Source organism: Leptidea sinapis, chromosome 42 (genome assembly GCF_905404315.1).
Source record: "Leptidea sinapis chromosome 42, ilLepSina1.1, whole genome shotgun sequence".
Taxonomy (NCBI): Eukaryota; Metazoa; Arthropoda; class Insecta; order Lepidoptera; family Pieridae; genus Leptidea; species Leptidea sinapis.
The window spans coordinates 3,393,871-3,419,802 of record NC_066306.1 but is presented as its reverse complement, the minus strand read 5'-3'; the positions used below and the strand labels follow the sequence as shown (position 1 = coordinate 3,419,802).

Genomic DNA, 25,932 nt, shown 5'->3' with positions numbered 1-25,932 from the left:
GTATATGAGACATTCCACTTAAGAGTTGGTGGACTTAGGGTTGCCAAAAAAATAGAGTACATCTGATTTCAAAGGAGGTAAATAAAGAGTACTTTAAAAAAAACTTCCAAAAGAGTATCATTTATTTTTATATTTTTAAATATTATATTAATATAAAAATTAAATGGGTCTGCATAATATTATATGACTGGAACTAGTATAGTAAACATTGTGTAAAAAAGAGTCTTTTAGCATACTCTTTTAGTGTTATTGATTATAGAGTACGCATACATGATATGGAGTACAATACTCTTATTGAGAGTACGGGTGGTAACCCTAGGTGGCAATCGGATAACATAGGACCTATGTTATATATATTCGTATCACATGGCACATTTGAGACATAACTGCATGACAATAAGGAAAAAATAAATTGGGCGAAAAAATGTTGTATTCTAAATTATTATTATTATAATTTTGTATTATTATGTTCAATATTGGCTATATATTTATAAACTAATAACATTTCCAATATATAGGTAAACATAATTATATTTGTATATAAATTACTCAGGGAAGTTTTGCTCTGAATGACCGCACTCTCTTTTGTATCGGGCCGACTTCATCCGAACTAGAGTTGCAAAGCCAAGCGCGATAGCTTAATTTCATTCAGTATCTGTAAAGTTGCAGAGCTCAAGAATTTTCACTTCAAAAATATCCTGCTAATTCTTAAATATGTACATTAGAATTTTGTGTATGTACATTATTAATATCATTATATAATACTAATATATAAATAAAAGTAACAATTGGTTAGAGTGAGACAGGAGGAGCCTGACTACCTCTGCCGTATGCGTGAGAGAAAGGGAAGCCAGACAGTCTGGCGTCGTAACGCGTTACGTTACGAAGCGGTTTACCCTCCCATAAGAAGTTATCACTTAAAAAATGTGGATCTCTCCAACTCCAAATCGTTCTCCTAACTCTACTAAAGCTAATCACTATTTAGTTTGAATTGTTCGGTACTTAATAGAGGTCACTCAGTAATCTAAGTGTAATTAAACTGTGTCTTCTGGTATAATTAATCTGCTGGGACGAATTTAAAGTTTTGTGGATAAATAATTATCCTTGGGGAACTATTTGATCGTTCGCATGAGTTTATCTTTGGCTTTGCGATAAAAGGCAACTCGTAATCTTATACAATATCCTTTGATTAAAATGACCCATTGAGTGAATTAATTTTGAACGATTAATAATAGTTGTTAACTGTCTATAGATAAAATTATTTTTTAGCTTGTCAACTTCAAAACGTCCGATTAGTTTGGAAATATGAGTAGAATAATTCAACTTGTTCGCAGTGTATTCTTTGAAGTCACTTGATATTAAACATTTTTTTTTTCAAATAATATACTTTCTGTTTTTTTAATTTGACGAATAGCTTTGAATGTTTTGTTAAAATTATAACTATTCGCGTTATTAATAACCTAGATTATAAAGAATCATTAAGAGAACAATTTAAACGAAATTTTAAAAATAAAAATTTAACCGTTGCCAATACATTGAGAATATTCTTGATACTATATGTATGTTCATAGGCACATTAGTGAATTTCCAACACGCGAATTTTTTAAGCGTTGGTAAGTCTTTTGTTGAGCGATGTATAATAATTGCTTTTGGCAATGGACCGCCCTCAGGGTGTTTTTGGCGTTGAATGTCAAAAACGGAGTGATTTAAAATCCTATTTATATAAAATTACTAGCTGACCCAGCAAACGTTGTATTGCCGATATTGAAATCGCGATACAAAGGTAATTGTTGATCCTAGATGGGTGAAAATTTGAAGTTGTATGTATTTTTTAATGCTGACTCCAAAAAAAAATGTCAAAAAAATAAAAATAAAAAATTGGCGTGGACCACCCTTAACATTTAGGGGGAAGAAAAATAGATGTTGTCCGACTGTCAGACCTACTCAATATGCACTCAAAATTTCATGAGAATCGGTCAAGCCGTTTCGAAGGAGTTGAACTACAAACACCGCGACATGAGAATTTTATATATTAGATTTTATTTTGAACTTAAATAAGTATGTATAACATACTTAGCGTTATTTAATCGCACCACACTAATTTTTTTTTTGATGTGACTTCTTTAGGCGCGTTATGAAAAAATGATGAGAGTGAAATTTTAAGATGCGCGCGCATCACTGTAACACAAAAGTAACAGGTTGAAGTTGGTTCTTAAAATTTTCTGACGTTTGCGTCATTCGTTATTTTTATTTGGTTTCTTCGTCCATTATTAGGACAGGCAAAGGCTTCAAGCCCATACAGCCGTATTCATTATTTAATAATTAATTGTCAAAGACATCTTTGCAAGATTTTTACAAAATTGTTCTTTCTAAAAACGTAGAATAGCACGAAGAATAAATCAATTTATGATTTTTGCTTCATTAGGCCAAAGAATTATTACTTCTTGCGTGCATACATAAGTACACACACACTTTTTTATTCATAACTCAGTCTGTCTCATGTGATATTATATTATCTTAGGTATGTCGCTTTATCATCATTTTACAATATTTCAACCAAAGTCATTATCACGCACTATCTCGGGTTAGTCATTGCATTGTGTTCAATCAGTTAACTGGTGTTCATTACAAGTATATTGTGCGAATTATTGTTTCGTGGAAGGTGTGATTGTGCAACAATGGAAGCAGCTGCGGGTGGTAGGAATATGCGGAGTCTTATAAAGTTGTTTGAGAAACGGGAAACAAGTGATAATGGTGTCGAGGGCGTGGTTAATGACGTTCTTGTGGCGAGCGTCGAGGAATGCGAGAATTCCGCGACACATTCAAACGGTACGGAGTGTTGATTTATAAAATGCAGGCTAAACCCGGTCTCGCTTCGCTATTGCTCAAACTTGTTAATATTTTAAAGAAAACAAGTAGTTTTTTTTATGAAAATAAGGGACGAGGTGAGCAGGACGTTCAGCTGATAATAATTGATACGCCCTGCCCATTACAATGCAGTGCCGCTCAGGATTCTTGAAAAACCCCAAAAATTCTGAGCGGCACTACAACTGCACTCGTCACCTTGAGATATAAGACGTTAAGAGTAACTTTCACGCTCTTTCTATTGGTTGAAACTTGCTTCAATAAAAATTAGGACACTTCGATTAGAGAATCGGCACACACGTTGTGTCACTAGAACTAACAATTTTACATACAATACTGATGATTATATTAAATTTGCGTCGAGTATTCTAGTTAAAAACAATATCTAAAAACGGAGACATTATTTGAATCCATCCGGTTCATTATTGCAAACAGTACATGTACTGCATCAGCAACATGTCAATCTGCGTTTCCTCAAACCGTTCTCCGTTGACAACTTTGTATTTAAATTTTAAATTTAGAACAACTGTTCCATCTCATTTAAAGCGGGAGGCTCATTTGCACAGGATGTCTATTTCTGCCGTGAAGCAGTAATGGTTAAGCATTATTGTGTTTCGGTCTGACGGGTGCCGTAGCTAGTGAAATTACTGGGCAAATGAGACTTAGAATCATATGTATCAAGGCCACGAGCGAAATTGTAGTGCCTCTCAGAATTTTTTGGTTTCTCAAGAATCATGAGCTCCACTGCATTGTAATGGGCTATGCGTATCAATTACAATCAGCTGATCGTCCTGCTCGTCTCGTCCCTTTTTTTCATAAAATAAAATCTAGTCCGTGATAGAACAAATTCCAAAAGCTGAAGGCCATCATATATCATTGTAGAGAAACTTAAATAAGAAGCATTACTTCGCTTCTACCTACGCTATGTCTGATCCCAAAGAGATAGACAAAGTTGTTTACGTCTTTTATTATTTTATTTCAATAAATAATCTGTTGGTTAACAGGCTTCATTCAATGTTGTTTAACAATGTTAGGTATTTACGTTCCTTTTATATTAAAGTCATGTTTTTGTATTGAAGATTTCAACATATTTTCCAACAAATACAGCTCGGAAACCTCTAAATGAGATTAAATTTCACCGAAATGAAATGAGGAAAATTTATTCGTTTGAAAAATTTAAAGAGGGCTCTTGGCTTGCTTTTATTTTATAAGCTCTCGAACGTTGACGCGGAGTTGTTGGTTTTAAGTAAGTTAAGTGAATTAAATAATATATTTTTAGATTTTGAATGCGGTCTTTTATGCAAATGAGACCGAGGGACAAGTTTTAAATTCGAACGTTTTATTAGAAGGCTTAAACCTTTACCTAAATATTTGAAAAGATATGCTACAGATCTGATAAGAACAAGCTCAAGAAACAGCGGGTTTTATGTAAAGATAAAATTGCATTACTTTTTTTCGCGTAGTAGTAAATAGGATATGTCACATTCACAAATTGTGGTAGTAACAATTCATGAAGTTATTTATGTCATAGTAAGCTAAAGTGGTAGACCACAGAAACTTCATTGAACAATTCATTTAAAAAAATGCCTTAAAAGTTTGTTTATCTCCTAGTATTATATGATTGTCATAATTGCTGGACAAATCATGAATGTGTACTGTCAAGAAAGAAAAGTATTTTTTTTTAATTTTCTTGGTCCCTAAGGGCCTAAGTTTAGAAAAGTGCGTATAGCCGTCTTCGTAGCAGAAATGTATCAATATCGGCTGCATGGTCCCATAGCCAATGATCATAAAGACTAGAAAAGTCTAGAATACGATAGCAGTAAGTTGATCCTTGCAATTTTGAATGAATTTTTTGAGTCTTCTCGAAATCGCTGGCAAATAGTTCATATTATAGGGAGTATAGATTACTTTAGATAAGGAATATGGTTTATAAAACGGTCATAAAATATAATTATTTGAATTTTAAACACAGTATAACGTCACATATTGTTACCAGGTTTAGAGTTTGACGGCGGCCTATCATCACAACGTACAGCGGCGGACTTCGAGGCTCTGATCGACCGACTGGAGCGCGTGACGTCACGGCTGGAGCGTCTCCCAATCCTCCAAGAGACCCCGCAGTTCTCGTCTGCACAGCCTCCTGAAGCAGCAGCGCAACCAGTTCTAGAACTCTTAATTCCAACTGACAGTATGAGCGTGAACGGTTACCAGGACATTTTGCAGGTGAATACAACTACAATACAAATCCAAAAATACACATTGACAACAAGCACAGCTTCAAAATGACATGAATGGGACTCTGAAATGACCCAAAGATGTCTTTTTTTAAATACCAAAATATAATAAAACATATTAAGATTTGATTAGCCGCACCGTCACCGATTAACAGCGGAACCATGCAGATTTAATGTATAGAAACCATAAAGCCGCGGTGCAGCAATGGTTTAGTCAATTATAGCCTTCTTCTGGTTAGCGGTCGTTAAATATTACAAACAGCAAAATAAATGTTTCGACTGTCAGCATTACCTACGATGAAGTAAGCTCCTTGGTCATTAATGACGTATAAAGTAGCAATTAATCATCATCATCAGCTGGAGGACGTCCCCTGCTTGACAAAGGCTCAAAGGCCCAAAGATCTCCACGACGCTCGGGTCTTGCGCTACTCTCAACCTACGTAATCCGGCGAATTTGACCAGATCGTCGGTACACCTTGTGAGAGACCTACCAAGACTAACCTCTTCCTGTACGTGGTCGCCAATCGAGGACTTTACTGTCCCAACGACCATCTGTCCGTCGAACTATGTGCCCTGCCCACTGCCACGTCAGTTTCGCAATCTTTTGGGCTGTCGATCGGATCTCCTCATTTCTGATTCAATCTCGCAGGGATACTCCGATCAAAGCCCTCTCCATTGCCTTCTGAGCGACCATGAGCTTTCTCATCAGGCCCATAGTTGGCGACCACGTCTGCGTACCGTAAGTCATCACTGGCAACACACACTGGTTGAAAACCTTTGTGTTCAGACACTATGGTATTTGGAACAACGAGATTTTATGGAGCTTCTCGAACGCTGCCTATCCGAGTTAGACTCGACGAGTGACCGCTTTCGCAAAATCGAACCGGCCTTACTGCATTGTTTGTCCAAGGTAGACGAACCCGTCAACAATTTTGAGAGTACAGTTTCCAATTATTACGGAAGTATATGCGAAATGGACATTAGACATGATCTTCGTCTTGTCCATGTTCGTTGAGATTTCTCAAATCTCAATGTGTCAGTGGCTTCAATATAGCTTCCCAAGGGAAACAAGAAAGGGCGACAGGAAACTTTTTTTTGAGAGATTTTAAAATTGCACGTAAATTGTACGTTAAAAAAAAGCTAAAGTTAAATTGAAGTTTTAAGGCTGATAAGATCTGTCTATATTCTTTTAATTCTATCATAGTCTATTGTATTCCACTTCTATATTAAATAAATGGGCCATGACGCTTTTATTAGACTATAACCGTATTGTTCCGGCCATTTCGAATGTCTCTTTTATTACTGAAACATTTATTATCCCTCTGCAGGCACTATAACATAAAATTACCCGCCAATGAAACTGTTATTTCTAATATAATTAACTGTGCAGGGTGGAAAATTCTTATCGGTCCTGTTACTAGTACCAAATGACAAATTGTAGTATTTACGTAATTTCACCGGGACACTACTGTGAAATATAGACGCGTCCGAGCTGGTCGCGCCACCAAGTTGGTTGCGCAACCAGACTGACACCAAGTGAGTAACTCTGTATACATTTTGTTGGTAACGGCGACTTGTTGCGCAACCGTGGTGTCCTGGTGAAATATAGCTTAAGAGGATTCATATGGAAAAACAAAAATGCAATTTCGTTTATATTAGTTTTACCAATGGGAGGTTCCTTTGCACAGGATGGGTACTAGATTATGGGTACCACAACAGCTCCTATTTCTACCCTGAAGCAGTAATGTGTAAACATTACTATGTTTCGATCTGAAGGGCGCCGTAGCTAGTGGAATTACCATTAGTTGAACGTGCTGCTCCTCTCGTCCCTTATTTTCATTAAAAAAATGTTGGTAACGGCGACTGGTTGGTGAAATATAGCCCAAAGAGGATTCATATGGCAAAACAAAAATGCAATTTTGTTTTATATAGATGAGCGTGCGGCACTGTGCAATCGAAGGCTGAATACTGTGAATTTTGTAGGTTTGTTTGTTTAAAGATTATTAGAATTTGTTTTTTTTCTTCAAATAATGCTGCTTTAGTGAATAGAAAATTAAATTCCCTATAAATTTATGTGAGTTTTATTCCTACATGATCTAGTTTGAAGCATAAGAAATTAAAGTAGTGTCAAATTAGATTTTTTATCAATAATGTTAGTGTTAAAAATCCTGAAGTAAATCATTGAGCTTTTTTTAACGAAAAAGGAGGACAAACGAGTGTACGGGTCACCTGGTGTTAAGTGATCACCGCCGCCCACATTCTCTTGCTACACCAGAGGAATCACAGCTTCTTGCATTTTTACTGTCTACCTCAGTTTTGTACCTTCTATTCAAAGTTCTAAGTTTGTGGTGAATCTTTACTTTAAAGATGGAATTAAGTGTATAATAGTCACCGAGGAAAAGCCTGGTCTTCCAGATATCTAGAAAACGGACCTGATAAAAATATAAGCTGTGTTATTATAAGTAATATCACGCCACTCACACGAAATATGTTGACAATCAATTTCGCTCAATATTGTCCGGCCTTGTCGAAAATACATGCCTACGGCATTGTGTCAATAAAATCCGATACAGAACAAATTGTTTCATTGTTTGATCTTTGCTGACCACTTTTAGTATTTATTAACGGCCGTTTTCAATAACCTATCTACACTTAGTTTAACTGACGGATACATTGCTGTCACCGTTTATTGACAAGATCTTATCTATCCATAAAATTAAAACTTAATATTCAATTACTAACTTTTATTTAATCTTGTGCACAGTTTGACATACTAACAAATACTTAAAAAAAAAAACACACACAAACACACACACACACCTACACACACACTTACACACACACGCACTCATACACATACACGCACACACACATACCTCTTTTTAGTGAGTTTGCTAATTATGTTTAATAATGGATAGCCTTTCGGAAGGACCTAGCCTCTGCAACTCAGGGTATCCTATCGCAGAGGGTAGGGCACAAAAAACATTTTGTACCTTATGTTATTAGTTGAATAAAGGATTATTATTATTATTATAGTTATAGTCCAAGCTACCTGTCAATAGGCTATTGAAATGTAAGTAAGCCTTAAAGGATAGTTTTGCCTACCAAGTAAGTAGGCTAAAGATAGATAGGTTATTGAAAACGGCCGTTAGTGATATTTAATGACGAATAGTTTGGTGAGGAGTATTTGGTTAACCGATAGTTCATATTTTATATCAAAATTAACTTATTTGATGTTAATAGCATTCTACACACAACATATTTTACAAAATATTATGCATACTGTATTTAAGCAGAGTTTAAATGCTCATGTATTTTTGTATATGTTCAACACCTATACAACAGCTGTCCCACATTTGCAATAAAGAAAATTGGTAATATTATATTCTGTTTACCAGGGTCCCCTGAGGTCGTACCTTGAACTGTCGAAGCAAATCGGTGGCGATGTAGCCACACACGCGAACCTGGTTAACGAGGCATTCCAGTAAGTATTACCGAATACCTTGGTATTTATCAAAGTTATTAGGAGGGTTTTTAGAGCACCATTTAGTCCCCATGGACATCTGCAATACCGGAGGTGCATTGCTTTATAAGATCCCCAATTCGTTGACGGTTCGAAAATATGCTGCAGGGATCCAGTAGCCTTATAATCCCTTATAAATCCCATTGGAGATCTTTTGCATTCAAATTCAAATTTCAAATTCAAATATTTTTATTTAAAATAGGATTTATAATCAATTATTAAACGTCAAAATCTACCACCCATTCAAAAGAGACTGCCTCAGACCTGAGAAGAATGGGCGCAAGAAACTCAGCGGGCTTTTTTTTTATATATAAAATATGGATTACAATGTAATATCGTACAATAAACATTTATAATTAAAGAGCCTGAGGGTGTTCGCTTTAATCCCAGTCCGTGGTGTCATTAAGAAAATCGTTTATGCTATAATAACCTTTCCCACACAAACGTTTTTTAACAATTCTTTTAAATTTCGTAACACATTTGTTTTGTACATTTTCTGGGATCATATTGTAGAAGCATATACATCGCCCAACAAAAGACTTACTAACTCGACCCAACCGAGTAGTAGGCATAACAAGTTTATGTTTGTTCCTGGTGTTAACATTATGAATGTCACAGTTTCTAGAAAATTCCTCAATGTGCTTATGAACATACAAAACATTATCAAAAATGTATTGAGAAGCAACAGTCAAAATGTTTATTTCTTTAAATTTTTCTCTTAATGATTCTTTAGGACCTAGGTTATAAATCGCGCGAATAGCCCTCTTCTGCAGCACAAAGATAGTATTAATATCGGCCGCACTGCCCCATAACAATATACCATAGGACATAGGACAACATAGAGGGGCAATCGACCAGGTAGTGGTCGAAAGAGTGGGAGATGGTTGCAACATACAGGAAACACCGGGTCACGCCTCAGGCACTAGGAAAGGATGAGATGTGCTCAAAATAGATTTTCTCAAAACCAAAGTTTGGATGGCGCCTTTGGTACCATATGGACGAATATTAAAGGCGGCGATATATGGCCTGTATGTTCTGAGGCCAAATTTTCTTAAACAGATTGTATGTTTCGGTCTCATTTTAAAGGTCTCCTGAATCATGTAATGAGGTGCTATAGAAAGACAAATTACCTTTCTCGTGCGTGCTCATATTTTAGTTCTGTACTCGTATGGATGAAAGTATTATTTTGAAACCTGCCCTATAATTCGTCTGCAAATATTTGATCTTAACTGAATCTCACCTTTTCTGGTCTTCGATTCTCCGAATGGGCTCCAACGCCACTCTATTACTCTAATCTTTTATCTTTTAGGAATTGTTTATCATTGTATGTTCTACTAGACTCTTATTTCGTTCTATGTCGTAAAAATGTGCAATACAAAAGGGCTTACTGGCTGTATCATAACGTAAAAAATATATAAAAGGGGAGAAAAAAGGATCCTAAGAGTTACTTCATGGTTAATGCTACCCAGACTCGATAGATTGCAATACCAGGGAATCATAAATGGTTGAATAATGTACTCGTTTTAATCGAAAGTAGAATGTTTGTTCCTAAATTTGGCTTTTGCCACATTATTAATTTTAACTCATATAATAAAGTGAGTATTTATTCAACAGGGCCCAATATAAGTATATTCAGCTGGCCGCATCCCGGAGCAAACCCTCCCAGTCGGAGGAGATGCAGCTTCTGGCACCCACCAGCGACAAGATCTCAGCCATCCAACAGTTCAGAGAGAAGAACAGGGCGTCAACATTCTTTAACCATTTGTCGGCAATTTCTGAGAGTATCCCCGCACTAGGATGGGTCGCGATATCTCCCACACCAGCTCCCTACGTGAAGGAGATGAACGACGCTGGCCAGTTCTACACGAACCGCGTGCTCAAGGACTGGAAGGAGAAAGATAAGACCCACGTTGAGTGGTGCCGCACTTGGGTTCAGCTACTGTCAGATCTGCAGGCGTTCGTCAAGCAGTACCATACTACGGGACTGGTTTGGTCTGGTAAGTTTGGCTTACTAACTCAATTTCTTCATATATAGTATACTAGCTGATCCTACAGACGTTGTTCTGTACATAATAAACTGTTTTTTATGAATTTGTCAATAGTATTTCGTAACATCAAGAGTTATTTCCTTAAATATGCTCGCTGTTGTTGAAACGAAATTGTTTCACAGCAGAACTGTCAAACCATGCGTCAAAAATTTCTCTCATAGAAAATATGTCCATACGAAACAAATATTGGTTATAAAAATAATTATGGGTCCCAAATCGAGATAAAAACTATCCTATTTCTCAAGTCGGACTAAACTGCATTAGTTTAGGAGTCCATCGCGGACAAACAACGTGACACGTAATTTATATATATTAAGATATACCTCAGCTCCGTAGGGTTAATTAAAAATAGGTTCCAAACAACTCGAGCTGTTACTGCATGAAACGAAAAAAATCTTGACTTATGAAGAAATATTGGAAGTAACAATGAAACTGCGTTCTCTTATCGACTTGTTTCTGTGCAGATTACCACCACCATTAGGATGCTAATCGTTTATGGAAAAATTGTCCATGCTTCACTCAAACTTACTGAATTTCCGACTTGTTACACTTCGGAACTGTGGTATAGCAATGTTCTACCGTCTAATTTACGTAACACGTTATTATATCCCTACAATTACCAGAAAATACAATGTGACTATTTTATGCCTATCCATACAACACGCTTTAAACAGTTGACAAATGACAGTCACTACACCACGTTATCTTATCACTACTATCGCCGACGCTAAGACGAGTTCCTTCTTGTGTGGAGACCCGAAATCGTCTCGATTCAATGTTATAAAGAGACCGACATATAGCCTAAAACTGCCGCGTCAAATGCAGAATCGGTTTGATAAAAATTAATAATTTACCGCTGTACATCTAAAATAGTTTGAGATAAAATATACTTTTGGTTAAAGCGTAGAGCATAGGAAATAGATTGATAATGCAGCTCCATCTAGCTTGCCTCAGTCAGTGTAATTGGGTCAAGGCCTCCCAAACGAGAGTCCTTCACGTATCTCCGGTGTGCTCAGTTTGGAGACACTTATCAGCTTACAACTCAACGGATCTAAATACAGAGTAATGATACTAATGATGTGTTAGGTACCTCTACAGGATGTTGCCGATTATAACCTAATAGTATATTACGCACCTAGGGATAAAAAAACACACGACACAAGTTAGGATACCATCCCCACCATCTGGATGTGTGGCGGTCCTCCACAGTGAGTTTTCAAGGAGCTTTCTTCCACGTACTACAAAGCTGTGGAATGAACTTCCTTGTGCGGTGTTTCCGGGACGATAGACATGGGTACCTTCAAAAAAAGTGAGTACACTTTAAAGGCCGGCAACGCTCCTGTGATTCCTTTGGTGTTGCAAGATATTGTGGGCGGCGGTGATCACTTAACAACAGGTGACCCGTACGCTCGTTTGTCCTCCTTTTCCATAAAATAAAAAAAAGAGGTCATTCTCACCCGCGGAATATGTCCTACTTATCTAACGTGGTGCGTATACGATTTTTTCCCACCTGAATGAAAAGCTCGCTTTTAGTCCCTGGTACGTGGTACAAAAGTCGCCTTACCGGGAGAGAATCGGTCACTTTTGTCCCTCGTACCAGGGATTTAAAGACAGCTTTTCACTGACAGAAAAAATATATTTTATGTGGTCGGCATGATTGTCAAAAGGAATGAGTGATTTCTTAATTAGGATTAAAGAGGCCGCGCGTTCGATGCATTGTTTCGGTAAAGACTTGCGTGTGAGTGAAAGACTAGTATTTTTATCTACACCCATGCTTTAAATCCTCTATTAAAGATTCTGAAACGGTTAGCTTATTGCCAACATTAAAACATCACCCAAAAGAGTGTTGTAATGTTGTACTGAATTTCATAACAACACTCCTATGTTTTTTTTATACCTTCATGCGCAAAGAGTTTCAACATACAGCCACATTCTTATTGCTCGATGCGTGGTACCTGTATGAATTGCAAAAAAAGAACATTTTCGTTTACGCGCGCTCCAAACTCCCAGAACATCGCGCGCCTTAAAAAAAAGTAGGTTATTCAAATCCCCGCCATTTTTCTTCGATATTTTTGAGCGATTCATTTTAAACGCCGCAAAAGAACATTATATTCGAGTGAATTTTAATTATTGCACTATACAAAATGTAAATAACTACTAAAATAAATAATTGTTTATTTGTATATAATCGGTAATGAATGATATTAGGTTACTACTAGGACTGGTGTTTTAACTTTTAATGTTAGCAGTAAGCTAACTGTTCCAGAATCTTTTAGAGGATTCATATTCTGGGTGTAGATAAAGTCTTGTATGCAACTGTTGTATGTAATTAGGTATTAAAACACTCATGTGATACTATTATCACACGAGGCGAAGCCGAGTTTCCATATATATGTATATAGAGAATCCACATTCGTGTTTTAATACCCCTTATTACACAACAGTTGCATAAAAAACAATAACCATTACATTGGATGAAGACTTATAGTTATGGCGTTCTGACAAAAATGTATCTTTGAGAAATAATATATGAGAAATAATATAGAGATGTAATTTAACTAGTGACTTCACAATGTCTCGCGACGCGACGTTCCTAAAGGCCTCAACGTACGTAGTGTCTCCAGATATAAATATTTTTGTAGTGAAAACTTCGTAAGCGGCGTTGAGCACTTTTCTTGTAATGGGTACAAAATTTTAAACTCGCGTCAGGACACGTGACCTGATCGAAAATTCGAAAGACAGTCGTTGAAATTATGGATAAAAGTTGATTTTTCTGAGGGATAAACTTTATAATGTTAGATAATTGTAATTTTTCTGAAATGTTTAATTTTTTTATGTACTATAAATTGTCATTTTTGTGTACGACAGCGCAATAAATGACTATTGTATTTAACCATAAAAAGGCTAGTACTTTTATACTGATAAATAAAGCAATGGGTGCGGAATTATTCCCTAACCTTTCCAAAATGTTCCAAAATGCACAACGTTCATGTTCAAGTTTGCACTCCCGGAGTGCAACCCGTTATTTTTTTTATAATATTATATTCTAGGAAATCTATTAGGATTTATTTACGATTAGTTAATAAAATATAGCCGAAATACGAATAGGCGACATTAGAATAGTAAAAGCCACTACATGACCACATGAATTGAAAGAACATTTCGTATATTCTTCTCGTTCCACATCCTTTCCAATCGTTGTAATTAAAATTACCGAAGGGGTGCTCTTCCCTATCTGTAAATTAGCGCAGCACACGGTCAGTCACAACTACAGCTTCCACTACCTCCAATGTGACCAGTCCCGAAGATACAAGCAAAAAAACATACCGACGAATTGAGAACCTTCTCCTTTTTAGAAGTCGGTTAAAAAAAAACACAAAATAATACTCGCTTAGGCTTCGCTTAATACATAGACGTGCACAGTGATGCACTCCTTTCATATTTAGCTCCACTTGGTATGCTTGTCAGCAGCAGACAAACTGTCCCCTAGCAAAATACCAACGACCTCGTCTTTAGAGTCTTAGAAACTGCAAACAGTCATAAAACAGTTGGGGATGAATCATTGTGAGACTCACCTCTACTATTTACCACTGGACTGGCGGCTGTCAAAGTGCTTTTGTGCCTGTTTGATATTCGCCATTTTGGCGCTGATGGCCATGTAGCGAGAGTCTGCGGTACTAAAACTAGTGATGACAACCGCAGCTAAACAAATTAATAGGAAAACTATTTACAAAAAAAAATGTGTACTTTTTTACGTCGATTACTGAAGTATAAATAACACGGAAAACAACCGAAATTAATTCAAAATGCAAAAATACTTCAGAGTATTGTTCGTTCCTTCACAGCCATTTGTCATACGTCAAAATTAGTTCTCCGGACGCTCGCGAGTGGCGCTTTAAAAAGGGACAAAAAATTTGCTGTCAAAATGTGGAACTGCCTGTCCAGTGGTATTTATATAGGTCAGTGGTGTCACTACTTACATTGAGAACATTCGGCTTATTATAGATTTATGTCAACAGATTTCGCTGTCATCGCAAGTGACATCTTACAATATAAAATATACAAAAACATAAAAAAACTTAGATATTACTCGACATTGTTAGCAATTTTATATTAATAATTGCTTTCACCTCTCCTGATTTCTGACTAACTGTATCTTATTTAACGTAATTAAGACGAGACTTCAAACGTTAAAGTTTTCTTTTGATAAACGACGCGTCTAATTTGTCCGTGAATAGAGACGTAATTACAGTTGCAAGACATTGTGATTTAAATATTGAAAATCTTTAATATTGCTGGCGAGGATTTAAAAGGCATAAAAAGGCATTTATTTTCTCAAAATTGATTTTTTTAGAATTCTTTTTGATGTCATTTCTAATATATGTACTAGACTACTACCGCTTCTTAAACAAATGGCGCAAAGGAAGAAGCGGCGCAAGAAACTCTCCAAGTAGTTTTTAATATTTTAGATCTAGCTGTATTTCTGTTTGTCGAGCTGTTGGTAATTTTGAGTATTTGTAGTTAATTGTTTACACAACTCTTTAATGTGAAGCGAAGTGCAAGTTTCGGCCCCGCTTTTAACAATGGCGGACGGACTAACCGTAGATTATAAACATTAATTACATCGTTTTATTTCAATTTTGAATTAAATTAAAACATTCTGGGGCTGAAACGTTGGATATGCACTAACATGAATGTTGGTTGCTCGATGCTCGAAATTAAACTCTATTTAAAATGTATTTTATTTTGGAGAGGAGAAAATTGCATTTAAGTTTTTAGACCCCGAAACGGGCCCCATGTGTCGGACTCGGGTGTCCCCCTCGACCCCCTACCGACTAAAAACCTCCTCTGCGCTGTCAGCCCTAAAGGCTTTAACAGCGAGAGGATGTGGGCCAACAACAGTCGCGGGGCGTCTCTTAAGGCGAAGAGTAAGCAGAAAACACGCAAACATGGTGTTTTTAGACAAGTTTTGTGGTGAAAGTATAGCATTTGGAGCTATGAACACTACTTAATCCTGTTACACATATCCTTAAGTCTTTTTTGTAGGTTGCTAATGCTTGCTGTTGGTTATAGTTAACACTGCCGAGCCTTTTTGAACTACCACTTTTCTTTGAAGTTAAACAAGTTTTTGGCATGGCGTGACGCATTTTGTTGGTACTTCTCGCAGAAAAGTTATTCTTATAGCTTGTACTTTTTTGTGTAGGTTCATTTATTCAGATTAGTAGTGAATAACGAGGATTGTAAGCATATTAACTGTTTTCCACCCAAGAATTTTGAAAATATTGGCTTTGTTACATAGATGGCGGGCCGGCAGACGTGAACTCATATTGCTCAAGGTCGCTGGCATTTAGTGTCGCCTTAAGGAGACTGGAGCCTCGGACCGGCAGTGTGCTTGTGGGTCTATATTTAAAATTTATTTTGCACTATTCCAGTGTGCACGCAAAAACGTGATCTAAAAAGGTCACGAAGCGTCGGGTTAATAGAAATAATAATAAAAATGTAACTTTTTACGCGAAATCGAATGATAAAACAGTTACAATTACACGCGTTTTATTCCTTTAAAAAGTATTTTATTTTAATGTTCGCGTTAATCATAGAGTCATTTCCCAGTTCTTCAAGTAACTACTTATATGCCGACCTTGCTCCAGTTTTTTCAAAAATGGCGTCTATTTTAACCGTAACAGGGCCACCAAAGCGAGATGCATCTGTGACAGTAAAACTCCCGGATTGAATGCACTTAAACCAACTTTGTGCTACTCTGAACTTTTCCTTTTTTTTTAATAATATTTTAAAATGTATCGACTTCCTTCATCAGATTCTTTCATTTTGACACAAATAAAAACAAGTGAAGAACAGCGGGACACAACAATTTACTTTTTATTATTTAAAAAAAAATCCTGTAATGTAACCTTTTTTATGTCATCAAAACCAGCGAGGTACAAATAGTACAGCCAAAGAAATTTCATTACAAGTTATATATACTAGGTATATGCGAAAAGACTTTTTCCCCAACATTTTCTATATTGTTTAATTGTCTTTAAATCTCAATCACGCCTAAACCACTAATCGTATCATCATGAAACTACCACCATTCGATGCGAAATTTATCCTAGATGGTTTATTTTTCGAACTCCAACGTTACTTCATTGATTTATTTCCTTTTAAAATTGCGGCGGGAACTGTTAGTATTATACATATTATACAAACCTTTGTGTCCCATTTAATGGCTTCTACATACTAACGATTTTTTTGTGAGGAAGTTATTATTTATAGGAGGATGCTTATAATACTTATTAATATTGAGTGACTATATAAAATATTCATTCATTTATTCATTATGTTTAATTAATTGTCTTAACTAGGTTAACATGTCAAGGCGCATTTTTCTGAAGTTTGCTGTTACCATCTATTTTTAATATGTCGTCAATCCAACGAGCTTTTGATTTGCCCTTTACTCTTTCACTTCCAAGTTACTTTTATACCACTATTTCCTATAGTTTTGAAAGCTTAGATTTTAATATCTCTTTATAACTTCATTACGTTAACAACATAATTGTTCTTTCGTCTAGTTCGTCTACGTGTCTTGTGTTCCTAAACAATGTTTGTTTTCCAAGGTTAGATAGAGCTGTTGGGGTTATGGCTTATTTATTTCAATATCCGGACGACCGGGCCTTGCTCGGATTTTTTAAGAAACAAAACTTGAACAAAAAAAAGACATCTGGTAATCGAGGTCTTCTGCTTCCGGATCACCCAATGTCCTATCAGAGCTATTACAGTCTTGTATATAGTGACGAAATTTACCTTTATGTTCTAATGTTATTGTATCTGTTTCTCATTAAATATATGTATATATATAAGAATTGCTCGTTTAAAGATGTTTAATTTCATATGGTATTGTATGTAATGCGTTCGACTTCTCAATAGTTTCTGTTCTGTCATTCTGTACTTTATATTCCACTGACCGAGTGACTTTCATGGATCATAACACAAGGTCGTCTGGAGGTGATTGTGAATGAACCATTAGATAGCTGTTTGTATCTAATATATTATACCAGGTGTGATGATAATAATGTATTTGTGAAGGTTGGATTACTTATAGATACATTATATTTATTGAAAATTAGACGAAATAGGAAATTACAAAGTAATATTCTGGTTAATGGACCAATGCGAGTAATTAATAATTTTTTTTAGTAAGATATCAATTTTTATACTAGTATTTGAATATCGAAAGAATTAATATTGTAAGAATATTCCGCAACTGCAGGATTGAGGTTGAGAGCAATCTCTTTCAGTCAACAATAAAATAAATAATTTATCCAAATGATTTGAGTTTACTTTAGTGTTAATTCCGTTGATATTTGTTTTTAAACAATACGACACGTGTTTCGTTTCTACACGAGGCATCCTCAGGACATGTTGAGTCGCCAAAATCTGGCACGAGACTGAAGTCTGAGTCTAGTGCTATATTTAATAATTATGGATTTCCGCAGGGTGACGCCTACTTCAATAAATTTTCTGAATTATTTATGAAAATTTATTGAAGTAGGCGTTACTTTGCGGAAATCCATAATTATACAAATGATTTGAGTTTTCTTTAGTGTTAATTCCGCCAATATTTGTCTTTAAACAATTCGACACGTGTTTCGCCTCTACACGAGGCTACGTCTCGTGCCAGATTTTGACGAGACAACACGTCCTGAGGATGCCTCGTTTAGAGGCGAAACACGTGTCAAATTGTTTAAAGACAAATATTGGCTGAATTAACACTAAACAAAACTCAAATCATTTGTATGAATAATTCAATTAAACAGTCGAATGAATTTATAAAAATTACACAAATTTTGACAAACGTATTGAAGTAATTTTGTTGATAGTGTTGCGTGTAAAAATATTTTAATTATTTCTGAAAGGATTATAACTTGCCTAATTGTATTTATTATTTATTTCTTTCATGCACGCGAAATGATACAATTTAATCGTGATACTAGTTTTATACTTTTTATAGATATTTGACTTAATGTTATAAACTGTTTGTTTTAGTATATAATAAATATAAATAAGAAGCCTTTAATTAATTCCAACAACGTTCAAATACATAATAATATAATCTTAACACTTATAATATAAAAGTTATGTTATTGGAACCCCACTGCGGGTATATGCCTCCTCCAGCTTATTCCATGTATCCCTCCTCTGTGCTTTTCCTCTCCATTCTTTTCCTGCTATTTTTATTATGTCCCATCTGTCTCTTGGGCGGCCTCTTTTTCTTTTGCCAAATGGTCCTTCCCAAATTGTCGTTTCTACTGTCCATCTTTTGTCCATGAATCTCGCCACATGACCTGCCCAGCGCCACTTTTGTGTTACAGCGTACTCAAGAGCATCTATCAAATTTGTCCGTTTCCTAATGCTGTCACTTCTAATCTTTTGAATTTTTCTGATAGTATATACTAACCACGTACTGATCTAGTCTTACTCTGCCTAAATTACACTATTCAAATTCAAATATTTTGATTGAAAATACGTTAAAGTGAATAAACTACCACCCATTCGATAAAGTATGCCTCAGACCTGAGAAGAACGGGTACAAGAAACTCAGCGGGATCCTTAATTTCATAAAAATACAATTACAATTTACATTATTTTTATTTTACAATTTACATAATTTCGTACAATAAAAGTTATTATTATTATTGTTTATGTTATACTAACCATTATCACACATAAGTGTTTTAACAATTCTTTTGAATTTCATTATACATTTGTTTTGAAAATTTTCTGGGATCATGTTGTTAAAGCAATATACATCGCCCCATAAAAGACTAACCCTTATTCATAATGGTCCGCTAACTTTAAACAGCCGCTTAGGAGTGTTTTTTCTCATTCTGACTTAGGTCAATAGAAGAAGACAGAGTGAGAATTAGCAATGCTTTAAGTTAGCAGACTATTATGAATAAGGGGGTTACTAAAGACGAAGTAGTTGGCATTAAAAGTTTATGCTTGTCCCTGGTGTTAACATTATAGTAATGACAGTTTCTAGCAAATTCCCTTATACATAACATAATGAAGAAAATATTGAGAGGCAACAGTCAAGATGCTTATTTCTTCAAATTTTCCTCTTAATGATTCTTTAGGACCTAGGTTATAAATAGCGCGAACAGACCTCTTCTTCAGCACAAAGATGATATTGATATCGGCAGCATCAACAATGCATCTCTGCCCACTGGTATTGCGGATGTCCATTTGCATGGGAGGCTCTTTTTTCCTTTCCGTCAGATGTGCAACTTGGCTGTTTGCCCCCTCATGAAAATGTATGTACCTAGTGGTGTGCCTCCTGCAATCTTCGGGGGACAAATTTATCGAAGTTGCTCGAGCAGTTCGCTTAGCCGCCGAATAAAGACTTTCATATTTTCGCCGACGATGTATGTTGAGAATGTGTTTCACTTGGCAGGTAAGGGTGGTGCTCCGGCTCCTCCCCCGCCCCCGGCTGGAGGTCTGCCCCCTCCCCCTCCCATGCTGCCCGAGGTGGACTTCGGGAACCTCTCCGTCGACGACCGGAGCGCTCTCTTTGCGGAGATCAACCAGGGCGAGGCTATCACCAGCAGTATGTAACATATTTAATAACTTACTCTGTACTTACTCCTACAAACCTTAGATCGTTTATATGTCTAGATAGATTGTGACAGCTGTGAAAACGTTGAAACAATTGAGGTTGGCATTTAACCTCTATTTTATGCAATGCACCAAGGCTCCTTTGCACAGGATGCCGTCTAGAGTATAGGTAACACAACGGCGCCTATTTTCGCCGTGAAGCAGTAATGTGTAACCATTATTATGTTTCGGTCCGATGGGCGCCGTAGCTAGTGAAATTACTGGGCAAATGAGACTTAGCTTATCTTATGTCTCAAGGTGACGAGCGTACTTGTAGTGCCGCTCAGAATTTTTGGGTCTTTCAAGAATAATGAGCGGTACTGCATTGTAATGGGCAGGGCGTATCAATTATTTTCAAATCATTAGAGTAGAGTTATCAAGTAGACTTGTTTTGAAAGTATTAGACTCTGGAGAAAATGTGCTGAAAGGAACAATTCAAATTTCTAATATTTTTATTCAAAAAAGGATGTGACATCACTTATTGAAAGTCAAAAAACTAGCACCCATTCCAAAATTAATGCCTCAGACCTGAGAAGAATGGGCGCAACAAACTCATGGATTCGCACATATAAATTATGTATTACAAATACATGATGTATATTAAGTGATGGAATCATTGTTTGCAGCAGTCAATCGATTGAGCTTCTTTCAAATCTCATCTATACTAATATTATAAAGCTGCAGTGTTTGTTTGTTTGTTTGAACGCGCTAATCTCTGGTACTACTGGTCCGATTTGAATGATTCTTTCAGTGTTGGGTAGTCCATTTATCGAGGAAGGCTATATATAGGCTATGTTTTTTTTTTCAAAATTAGGGATCCGTAATAAAATTGCTATTTTGTAACACAAGGTGTAAAATCGAAAACCTATTTTTGCGTGCGCTGCAAAAACTATTGACAATAGAACAAAATGATGTACAGGCTATAATATAGGCAATATTTTATTACTTATAAAACTATCTCGTGAATTATACTTTATATGGCAAAACAACGTTTGCCGGGTCAGCTAGTGTTGAATAAAATTGTAATGAATCATTGCTTGCAGTGGTCTGTCCGAAAAGTCTGACATTGTTTAAAAACAAAATAATTTTCTTCTCTTGTCACTTCAACTGATAGTTGGATAAATTTCTGGATTTTGATGTAACTACCGTTGGGCGAACAATTGTAGAATTCAAAGAAATGTATTTTATAGGTTTATAGGTGATATTGACGGGATGAGACGAGCAGGACATTCAGCTGATGGTAATTGAAAAGCCCTGCCCATTACAATGCAGTGCCGCTCAGGATTCTTGAAAAGCCCAAAAATTTTGAGCGGCACTACAATTGCGCTCGTCACCTGGAGACATAAGATGTTAAGTCTCGTTTGCCCAGTAATTTCACTAGCTATGGCGCCCTTCAGACCGAAACACATTACTGCTTCACGGCAGAAATAGGCGTCGTTGTGGTACCCATAATCTAGCCGGCATCCTGTGCAAAGGAGCCTCCCACTGGTTATGATGCGTACACGGCTTGACCTCAACACTTATGGCTATGTAGCAGCCGAAAATATCTTAGAGCAAACTTTCACAATCTTCTGCTTTCTTCCTCATCTTCTAGCATGCTGAGGACTTGTGTCAGTTCTTTTTTTTTTAATGAAAATAAGAGACGTGACGAGCGGGACATTCAGCTGATGGTAATTGATACAGTGCCGCTAAGGATCTTGAAAAACCCAAAAATTCTGAGTGGCACTACAATTGCGCTCGTGACCTTGAGACATAAGATGTTAAGTTTCATTTGCCCAGTAATTTCACCAGCTACGGCGCCCTTCATTTTCATACATAAAAAAGTTCGTGAAACAGTGTATTCAGAGAGCGACATGTCGTTTAGGATGAAGTGATAGACTGTATCTCTCGTGCATTCCAGGACAATATCTAAAAGAGTATCTTCCAGTACACTATGGACTACCATCCGCGTTCATTGTACTTATGTAAATATGTTCGTTTCTTGAGTTGAGAGTGGCCCATTAATGTGCCAACTATAAAACTATAAAAGCGGTAAATTTTTAATGTTGTCATAAAATTAATATTCTCGGTAAAATTTAAAAGCGTGTGAGCCCTAGATGGACCCGGAAAGCTGTTTCGAATAATACAAATTTAATTCTATTCGGAGTATTTATCTTATACATTTTGCAACGTGACTGCTCGACGCAAACGAGTGTGAATGTGCAGTTTATCAGTGTGTTTGTACCAAACTTAATAAGATTGTTTTAATCTTGCGAGTGTTAGTGTGCAAGGATAGTGCCTTGTGTCATAAATTTCCGTATTTATATTTTGTATAATGTTCACACGAGGAATAAACATAAACTTGTTATTCTACTACTACTCGCCTAAGTCGAGTTAGTCAGTGTTTTGTGGGGCGATGTAATGTGTATGATAAAATGTTTTTACAACAAGATCCCAGAAAATGCTCAAAACAAAAGTATTACGATATTCAAAAGAATTGTTAAAAAACGTTTATGTGGTAAAGGTTACTATAAAATGAATGACTTAATGATTCCACAGATTCGGAATGGAGCGACTGCCCTCAGGCTATTTAATAATAAGTTTAATTGTACAATATTACTTTGTTAACATATTTTTTGGAAAAAAAAGCCCGCTGAGTTTGTTGCGCCTATTCTTCTCAGGTCTGAGGCATTCTTTTCGGAATGGGTGGTAGTTTTTGACTTTCAATAAGTGATGTCACATCCTATATATTTGAATTTGAATATATATTAAGGTGCCCGTACATTTGTTACTCCAGGTTTACGTAAGGTGACATCGGATATGCAGACACACAAGAACCCGCAACTGCGCCAGGGTCCGGCGCCTTTCAAGGCAGCTACCAAGAGCGCCCCAGTGAAGGCACTACCCACGCCCGGCGCAGGCAATATTCCCGACAAACCGCCCGTGTTTACACGCGATGGGAAAAAATGGATCATTGTAAGTACATATTATTAAGGTTTCCTTGGTATTCCGCGTACCAGACTCACATAATATTACGATAGATCAAACTGCCCGTTTCTGCGCCTAACTCTGAAAATTGCATTAAATTTACAAAAATAAGTGGAAACTTAATATGTTTTGCTTGCATTGTTATCTTATGTTGACTCATTTCGATGTCTCAATGTCATGCAATGTATAATAAACAGTTTATTTCTGTTTATTATTTAAAATGGCGCCTCTTAAAGTTTAATGGATTCTCTTTTGTAAAGCGTAAACCCTAAAAATTTAAAAACAATTTCAGTTTATTTTATTATAGCACAAGGAGTATTTACGATGACCCCAGATTTTTGAGTTTTTTCATTATTTCGACGTTGTTTCTTGAATGTGAATTTGATTAATTTAATCCCGCTACTCGTGCTGATAATGAATGTAGGATTTATATAGTGAATAGGGAAAAAAAATTGTAAAGAAATTTAATACTAAAATATCATTGGATATTAGTGTCGTTTGAGGATGAGAATGTGGCATAGAGACGGCTCTTTCTGAGACTAGAGTCATTAGTACCTATTATCAAAGAATATGTAATAATACAAGAAAGGAAGACTCACTCCGCTAAATCAATTAAAGAAATAGGAACTCTTGCGGCCATACAATAAGGTGTAATTCAGATCACACAACGCTATTAACCTCCATTTTTATCCACCTAGAAGTTGCCTCTCTTTTGTACCGCGTGACTCTTACCTCTTCTGATGACGTTAGGGTTGTCTTCTTCACCTAAAACGTTAGGTACGTACGTATATAAGGTCACCTCATAAAAATGGCTTAATTTTTTCTATAAAATAAATAGGTATGAAAATAAATTTGGATCACAAAGACCTTTAATATGCTTTGCTTTTTTATGTTTCCCCATTTTTAAAATATCGGTGAAACAGGCGACAAAATAGCTCGCGTGTGCGATCATAGACAATAGGAAGATTTAAGATTAATTACGTCTGGGAGTTTGTAAGCAAACGATTAAGCGAGCCTCTTTGTCTTCGAGTTAGATGTATGACAAACAAATTGATAGGTAGCACTATTGTTATTGTAGGTATTCAAAGAATATTGCGCAATGGAAATTTTTTCTTTCATATTATATTTTTTTTTATGACAATATGAAACGAGACGTGCAGGATGTTCAGCTTATGGTAATTGATACGCGCTGCCCATTACAATGCAGTGTGAGCGGCACTACAATGGCGCTCGTCACCTTGAGACATAAGATGTTAAGTCTCATTTGCCCTATAATTTCACTAGCAACGGCGCCCTTCAGACTGAAACACAATAATGCTTACACATTACTGCTTCACGGCAGAAATAGGCGTCGTCATAATCATAATCTAGCCGGCATCCTGTGCAAAGGAGCCTTCCACATATTATAATTTGAGCTATTAAAAATATTTATTTTTCCATTCTCATTGAAATTTTCATTATTTCTGAACTTATACTTCTTTTGGCGCGTTAGGGAAAAACAATCAGAGCGAATTTTTACGATGTGCCCTCACACCGTCACGCAAATCCGACACCCTGACGTTAGCTGGTCAACCATCTGGATCATACTTCAGACTAAATTATACGGCATAATAAGAGTCACGCCAAAGAACTTCTTGCGTGCGTACATAAGTAGGTACGGTGGTACACACACACTTTTATGTCAGCCACCCGTTTGATGGCTAGCGTTGCAGCACTTCGATATCAGGTGATTATAATGATGATTTTGACTTTAAGCTCAGGACCCAGAGCTTCACATGAAAAGCGTCAAAAAATCACATGATCCTAAGCTATTAAATTAATAACGTAAAATACAGTGGGAGGATGGTATTAGCCGTAGCGGAGCCTTGTTATTCGATTTTTTATTTAATTTTCGATTTCAAATTAATTTATTGAAGATTTATTCGCCTCAATCGCAGTGACGCTCAGAGTTTACTTTTTCAAAAGACTTCTCACTTAACATCAGACCCGTACTACGCTCGTTTGTCCACCTTTTCCATAAAAAAAAAAAAATAAAAACCTACTCTACTGTTTATAACTTCTTAACATAAAAAAAAACACCGGTAAACAATGATTGAACAAAAAAACTAACATTAGGTATTATTTAATTTTTATTTAAACTTCCAAGCATTATGAAGTCTTTGCCATACAAAGAAATTAATAATTCATGAAAGGGCACATAAAGGGTATAATATTGTACATCACCCAGTATGCGTGACACTCCGAAGTTTGATAAAATATCGGTAATATCGTAAATAGATCTTGGAATATTCAGATGGCTTTCGGCGCTGACCAAATTTTACTTTATTTTCATACGAATGATAACTGAGCTATTGCTCGTATATTTTGATACTTTCTATAATATGAATGCTCTGAATACAAGAAAGGCAGCGCTTTTAAAAGCCATATTCAACGATTTCTCGTTTGATAATTCAGCAATTGACGCTTAGACGATTGATGGTTATCCTTTTTTCTTTTTATAATATCAATTCGATAATGATCCATCATATGCCTCTTGTAAGATCCGTAAATTTATTTTATTTTATAGAAGAGGTCCCCTTCATCCATATTTCAATCCACCCTCCTTAAATGAGCATATATATATTCTCTATATTCCGTTCCTATA

The 25,932-nt window shown here is 36.2% G+C and overlaps 1 protein-coding gene across 2 annotated transcripts in view; it reads left to right on the top strand.

Annotated features, from left to right (window-relative positions):
- The window catches only part of LOC126976798 (adenylyl cyclase-associated protein 2), a 72,435-nt gene that overhangs the window by 27,384 nt on the left and 19,119 nt on the right, over positions 1-25,932 (top strand). For both annotated transcript variants that reach the window (XM_050825401.1, XM_050825400.1), the window contains exons 2-6: positions 4,862-5,088; positions 8,498-8,583; positions 10,237-10,619; positions 20,122-20,274; positions 23,098-23,276. In XM_050825401.1, the coding sequence (XP_050681358.1) occupies positions 5,056-5,088; positions 8,498-8,583; positions 10,237-10,619; positions 20,122-20,274; positions 23,098-23,276 (834 nt within the window). In that variant the 5' untranslated portion in view covers positions 4,862-5,055. The remainder of the gene's footprint in view (positions 1-4,861; positions 5,089-8,497; positions 8,584-10,236; positions 10,620-20,121; positions 20,275-23,097; positions 23,277-25,932) is intronic.